The sequence below is a fragment of the Thunnus maccoyii genome, chromosome 15 (assembly GCF_910596095.1).
Source record: "Thunnus maccoyii chromosome 15, fThuMac1.1, whole genome shotgun sequence".
Lineage (NCBI taxonomy): Eukaryota > Metazoa > Chordata > Actinopteri > Scombriformes > Scombridae > Thunnus > Thunnus maccoyii.
This window is the reverse complement of record NC_056547.1, coordinates 27,047,862-27,055,326: the sequence shown is the minus strand read 5'-3', so window position 1 is coordinate 27,055,326 and position 7,465 is coordinate 27,047,862. Positions and strand designations below refer to the sequence as shown.

The 7,465-nt window shown below is 39.7% G+C and overlaps 1 protein-coding gene across 1 annotated transcript in view; it reads left to right on the top strand.

The window, feature by feature from the left end:
* Positions 1-5,366: 5,366 nt before the first annotated feature.
* ptprua (protein tyrosine phosphatase receptor type Ua) overlaps positions 5,367-7,465 on the top strand; it is a 207,359-nt gene continuing 205,260 nt past the window's right edge. The window contains exon 1 of the mRNA XM_042435160.1: positions 5,367-6,356. Coding sequence (XP_042291094.1) covers positions 6,287-6,356 — 70 coding nt within the window. The 5' untranslated portion in view covers positions 5,367-6,286. The remainder of the gene's footprint in view (positions 6,357-7,465) is intronic.

Sequence of the window (7,465 nt, the reverse complement as noted above, 5' to 3'; positions counted from 1 at the left end):
CCATATGATGTTTCCTTCAGCTACGCCAATGCCACATCCAACCTCCTGCATTCATAACTGTCTCAACAAAGAGCTGCATGCGCTACAGAGAAAATGTCTCTGTATGTCTATGAATATAATAATGTACCTTGGGGCATAACCACAGTGCATGGACTAAGTTGCCCACCTCCCCATCACATCTCCAGCAGTCTGGTGTTTCTTTTAAACCTAATCTGAACCTGCTAGGGTACCAGTAAAAGTGTACTGTGGGAAAGGGACTTGGGCATCAAATCTGAAGAGGAGGAGTGGGATAAAATAATTGGGATTACCAAACAGGTCTCCAGAGATATCAGAATAAGGTTAATACAATTCAAAATTCTCCATGACTTTTACTACTAGCACCTGTATCCATTCAGCATAAGAATGTGTGTGAATGGGTGAATGTGATTCTTAGTGTAAAAAGCGCTTTGAGTGGTTGGAAGATTAGGAAGGCTCTATACAAGTACAGTCCATATAGTATATGTATATACTGATATCCTATTTTAATATCACCCTAAAATAGTTTAATAATAAAAAGGTAGATACTGTATAAGGCCGGAACAGGCTTGCTACATTAAGCAACAGGCTCGCTACATTAAGAACTCGGGGGGGGGGGGGGGGGGGGTTCTCATGACAAAGTCAAGTGATATAAACGACACATTTAGAAAATCCTATACGGAGCTATATACCTAATTTTCATATTGCACAAAGGATGAAATTTTATCATTTTTGGAAGAGTTAGACGACCTCCTTACTTTAAAGGTAGATCAGCGGGAGATCCTTGATGCCCCAATCATGACCGAAGAAATAATAGAAATACAATGCAAGGTCCCAACCTACCCATCAGAGAGAATCTAATCATTCACACACTGATGGCACAGCCATCAGGAGCAGTTTGGGGTTCAGTATCTTGCCCATGGACACTTCAACATGTGGAGTGGAGGAGCTGAGAATCAAACTGCTGATCTTCTGATCAGTGGACGACCCACTCTACCTCCTGAGCCACAGCCGCCCTGTATATACTGTATATATACAGTATATACAATATATATATAGTATCCTTGATGTTTATTTGGTCAAAATTGTAATCACTAAAAATAAAAACGAAAATTTAAATGTTATGTAGGCTAATTTTCTGAGGCGATAGCGCCCCCTGCATTAGTATGCTCCTGGAGGTGTAAATTTTTGGTATGGACTGACAACCTGATCTGACGAGTCTTATTTTATTGGTGCAATATCTTTGAGGGCAGGCACTTAAAATAGTTAATATCACGTAAATAACAATGACCACACAGCAAAAGGCTAAAGCTAAAGGCAGGGGTATGCTCAAAAAGAACTATTTCCATGATACTTGAGGCAATAATTGTTTAAATATGAGGATGACGGCGCACACTTGCGAAAATCTTCCCTGTTGCACTTGGTTATACACATGAAAAAACAAACAAACAAAATAGTTGTGTGATGAATAAAAAAGAAAGCTTGAGAGAGAAGTTCAAACACTGCTTACCTTCTGGCCATTCACTGTGTGAAGTGGTCGCTCTTGCCAGATTTTTGGCTTCACAGAGTTATAGAAATTGTGGAACACAGATGCCCCAATTCCAATGTCGGAACAGATGCAGTTTCACCATCTGACAAACATACAGACGCTTAACTCTAACCTTAACTTTATGGTATGTGAAGAAAATGAAGTGTTCTCAGTTTAAAAGTATGACTACACCCCTCTGTAGATGACAGTGTGACTCCTCTGTTAATCAACCAATACCATGAGAAATGAGGCTTGAGCCTTAGAAACTGTTTTCACAAATAGGCAATGACAGACAGATATGTAATAATTTCATTCTCTTTTAGGCAATGGAAAATTATGCTACAATAGCTGCAGTATCTTAATAGTTTATATTTATATTTCTTTACACAAAAACTTCAACTGACTTTAACTGATATGAAGTAATTAGTCTAGTAAGTAGAATCAAATTGGTATAAACCCTTTTAAAAAATCTGGTCTTTTAAGAGTGGAAAAGAATAAATTCATGCTTCCCCGCAAATGTAATTAATATCTGTTTTTGCTGTTGGTGATCACCAGCTGAGCTTAACACCTTTATGGTTTGCAGTTATACTGCTGGTGACACAGTTGACATGAAATACAGCAGAATTAATATGAGCAAATTAACTGGTTATATAACATGTAATATAGGCACTTTATGAGCGAGCTGTTAATGTAAGCACCAGAGGAAGTTATTAGATTTGAAGGGCATGTGCACCACTTTATCACTGACACCAATATATCAACTTCACCCAATAGTTTAAAAATTTACGTTGAATTATTACAGCCTGGCAAATGAAGCAAGCTCACAATATGCCCCCCACCTCCATCCTCCAAGAAATAAATATCTCCCAGACACAAGTTAAAAGCCCAGAGGCTACAAAATCAATATTTCATAGGCAGGAGGTGATAAAGAGTCTTGATCCAGCTCTTCCTGTCTTTGAATCAGCCAGTTGTCCAGTTGCGAGCAGCAGGATGGCTGGATGCCATCTGAGGCCACAGCCAAGTGGATTTGGGCCACTGCACAAATTTAACAGGTATAGGAAAAAGTTGGCTGCACTTCACCCTGCATTGCGTTGATAATTTTGGAAATAAAGGGCCTTGGTGACCATCACAGGGTGTATGAGGAGCTATATATCCACCAGCTCCCAAACTGTGGCCTTGTCAATTTGGAATGACCCTGCAGAGAGTCACATGCCAGGGGATAAAAGTATCTGGCCCATGCTGTGTGATGACATTACAGCTGTTCAAACTGCCAGGGCTCAAGACTACTTTACTGGAGTCCATATCAATATCATTACCAGTAGTTTGGGTTAGTCTCACATCAAAAAGGCTAGGTCAAAAGTTTGAGGCCAAAGACCAAAACCTTGTTTGTTGTATATTGGTGCTGCTACAGACATGAGATCTAACTCACTAATTACAGTGGCTTCTATACCTTGTATATAGCTTTTCTATGTAGTTGAACCTGTTGTTAAACCCCCATGTTTAGCTTTACATTAAACCTCAACGATCAACTCCCTGCATAGATTTCCACAAGGGCTCCCAGGAAGTTTAATAAAGCCGTAAGTTCTGGTTAAATTAAGTTTAATTAAGAACTTTTCACCCTTATGCTGTTTTATTGGTTATTTATTTCAGGGTCTTGTTGAAACATTTAATGGATCATTTTGTATTGTATTTACATCAGATTCCTATGTTTGGTTAGGCTTGAAAATGTACCTAAATGCCAAGATTGTGGATGCATTAATTGGTATAAGTGATGACCCGAACTTTATTAATTCAATACTGTTTTCTTGTAATATTTCCTTTTCATGTATTGGGAAATCACCTATCCATTCATTCATCCAACCCTGAATTAAGGGCCTTAAGAAAGCATCTGCATATTTACCCAAATATGGTGAATGTAAGCAGTATTTCACATGCATAAAGCTAAAATTAAAGAAAAGTTAGAAAAAATAAACATAATTTTGTGCAGCTGAAATATTCTTTCTTTCTTATCCATATAATTATCTGGTGACCTCTCCAATTTTTGTAGGGACCTTTGACCATTGACTTACATGGCACATATTCATACACATCACATATACATTTGTGTTTAATAAAACTACCAAAAACTAACTGACACAGCAAACTGTGGGGCCAGGCATGATGGTAGAATTGGAGTACTGTTTTTTTTTTCTGGTACTCACCTCTGGCTAAAATATATATGAAGCTGTCATGTCTTGTCATACAGTTCACTCTGTCCCCAATAGGTACCCCTACTGAAAGGTAAACAGGTTGCACAGAGAATATGAGAAATGGAGGGGCCCACCTCTTATTTTTGCCCCCAGGTCGCTCATAGCAGCTTAGCCCCTCCGTGCTGCTGTCATTATTTTTGCATACTTTTTGTTTCACTCTTGTTACTTGTTGTCGTGTTGTTGACAGCATATTTCCTTCTATGCTTGGCTTTTAATGGAAAGACCATGCTGTATACTCAAACTTGAATCTGAATCTGAATCCGAACCTTAGACCAGGGGCCTGTACTTTCTTTGGTTGAGCTGGCTTCACTGAACCTAACATTGGCTGTCCTGGATAACGAAGCTGGCTATCAACTAGCTCACTAGCTCAGTCAGCTCTGGGTTTTCCTGCTACGAGTGCGATCATGTGAAAGAGGCAGGGTTGTTAATTATGTGTGATCATCAGATCATCAGAACCATGAATGAAGTACTTCATGATATGAGATGAAACAATGATATCAAGTAAATGCAGAAAAATTCTGTTAGGGGGACAGCAAAAAGTCATATTCAAGGAAGTGAACTGTAAACAAGCCTGTAATCATACAACAGAACAAGAAGATGTAGAAACACTAGAAATCATTTCTAATATTAAAAGTAGGCTAAGGCTTAAAATACATGAAGGGATTATTATATGACTTAAGTATAGAGGGAGTATTTTTTTGCTATTTAGTTGGATGATGAAGAAACCATCTGAATATGTCACATAAAAAAACTTAAAAGTAATGCCAGATTGTTTCTGCTACTGAAGCAAAGAGTGGAAAAGTAGTTAATGACTGATGAGTCTATCTGACTGAAATGTTGCAATTTTAACGATGGGAGCCAATTAACAGTGTTTGGATTTTTCTAATAAAAGACAATCTTTCATTTTTATTTCCAGTTATCCTCACACGGGTGTCTCATGTTATTCTAAACTGCAGTGATAGAATCAGAGTGACAGTCAGCTGTCACTCCAGGGAGAAAATGAACTTCGCACAATTAAAATACAGCTAAAATCATCATTATGTGTTTAGTGTCATAAACAATCTTTCTGTTTGTTGGAAGCTCTGTTTTAAAACCAGAGTGGAAATAGAAAGCCTGGAACAATAAAATATTTCCACTGACCTCTAAAAATATACAGGCGTTTTGCTCTTTTTTACTTGTCACTTCATCGTAAACTCAGGACTTGTGTCCATGTCAGGATCCTGTAGGAATGATGACTCCTTTTTTACCAGTGATCTGATTGGTCAGTGGTTTAGGTGTTGACAAGTTGTGATCGATCCTCTGAAGTTAACCTGCTCAGGAGCAGGTGCAGCATAAGTTGCCATGGTGATTTATCAAGGTTAAAAGTGAGCCAGCTTTGTGATACCAGAAAACCTGAGTTAAGTGTAAAGATAACTGGCTAACCTACTAATCTGGCTTCGTAGTACAGGCCCCCGGTCATGATCAAAACAGACAATAAGCAGTTCATTTCTTCAGAAATCAGAAGAACAGAAATCTGTATGAAACTATAAAAAGAAAAAACATTTATTCTGAATATCGTTAGATCATTAAAAACATTTTATGAACATTAATTAAACCGAACTCAGCTGGCAGGGTCAGAGGTCAGTGTCAGCAGTAGAACAGCACTGCTGGAGCTGGAAATGGAAATGGATTCAGTAGTTGCCATAGGCATTTCAGCTGTGGCTTAAACCCAAACTGTCCAGGTGAAAGTCAGTTTCATTTTATCACATAGCCACCCTGCTGTCACAACTCAGTGTGTTAAATACTGCAAACAGTCAGAGAGAACAGCTACTCCTGTATCATATTAATAAAAAAAATAAACAGCCATCAAACAGACACTGATTTTTGGCAGCCTTTGGCAAGGTGTCACTCCCTAAATACCTCAACACAAGTGAGTCAGAATTTAATCTGGTGGTTTCAGCATCATAATGGAGAGCAGCATCAAAGTAGAGATGAGCAGAAGTCTGTTTCAGAGCATAAAATGCACTTAAAGGGACAATTCAGGGAAAAAAGCGCCTTCTGATGTGACAGTGTGGTGACCCACTGTATGTCTAATAACTCACTTTGCCTCTAGAAACTGATTGGTTACATGGGATGATGCCGTAAGCAGGCGTTTGTGAATGTACTCCGCACTCTGCTGCGGGCTGTGACATCCGCCTCCTCGCCACATGGAGGCGCCGCAGACCCGCATTCCTGCGTCCCACTTGCTCGCTTGACAGTGCAAAAAAGTAGTGGAGCCGTTACAGAAAAGGGGCTCCTTTTGAATGCTCTTGCTTGCGATCAGATACTCCCTGTGCGGGCTGTGGAGGAAGCAGGCAGGCAGCGCTTCTGCAGGGGGATTCAGGAATGAATGGAGCTGAGCGCACAACTTCTCTCCAGTCCTGCCGCCGCCGCCGCCGCTGCTGCTGTTGCTGGAGTTTCCTCTAGGATTTTCTTCTTGTGACAAAACGAGCTGGACTTTACTTCTTCTGCCAACATGTATTCCGTAGCATTGCTACTGATGCTGGCCGTCAGGATCTACGCAGATAGTATGGAAGGACCAACAGGTAAAAGACGCAAAAACAAATGTTTGGCCGTTTTGGGAAGTGGCAGAGACGCACTGCGCGCACCTGGAAACACCTCGCAGATACAGTTGTTGTTGTAAAGTTGATTGTCAGGATATAAATTCGCTCTATTCCTCACAGTCCAGACATACATTAAAGCCAAGATGACCTTTTGCTCTTTCTTAGGTTTCACAACTTAAAAAGTTGTCTGCGGGTGTGCGTCCAGCTGTTAAACTTTCTCTTTTGTGCATTCAGTGCAACGTAAATATTCCAGCAGGCATGAAATATAGAGTTGCCTGCATCTCTAGAGTATAATCATAGCATCATTTCATTACACGACTGAATGGTATTGGATATTACTAGATTTCTATTTCGTCTCTAGATCTGATCTGCAAAGTTAAAAAAAAAAAAAAAAAGAAAGGAAAAAAAAGAAATAGGCTTGAAAATGAAAGTGGATTAATTATTTGAATGCTCAACATATTCTCTCCCTCTGCTCTCCTTCTCTGTCTCCATTCCTGTCTAGAGCATTCAGCATCATGACGGTCTCTGTCATGTTGTCATTGTTCAGGTTTCAGATGAAGGCAACTCCATTCTCTGCTTCAGTGTGTCATCCCAGAAAATGTAAATCTCATCTCAGTGATTAAGTCATCCCCTCATTGGCTTTTTTCTTGCTGATGTACATGAAATGGACTGCTAACTTGCCTGCATGTTAATGGTATTGATGGAACATCTTGCATAATTATGTTACTGAGATATAAAGCTGATGCAGGGGATAATTTGGTTGACTGATCCAGTATGTGGCAAAATCAGCCATCAGAGCCGTTTGGGAGGAAAATTTGGATTGAACAAATCAAGAGGAATGTGTTTCCTGCTGCTACAAAGCAATACAGTGGAGATGAATTAATAATGTCAGTGTTGTGCCCCAAATAACAGCACTGGCAGCTGATCCAAATATTCTCTATGTGTATCAGTCAAACTCTGATAGGTAGAAGTAGACAGTTTTAAAGTATTCTGGGAGAGGGGAAACTGAGATTTTAAGCCATAATACCTGAAATCCACAGAGCCCATCTGAGATAGGAGTTCAAATCCTCTTCACTTTGCCTGTGGCGGGT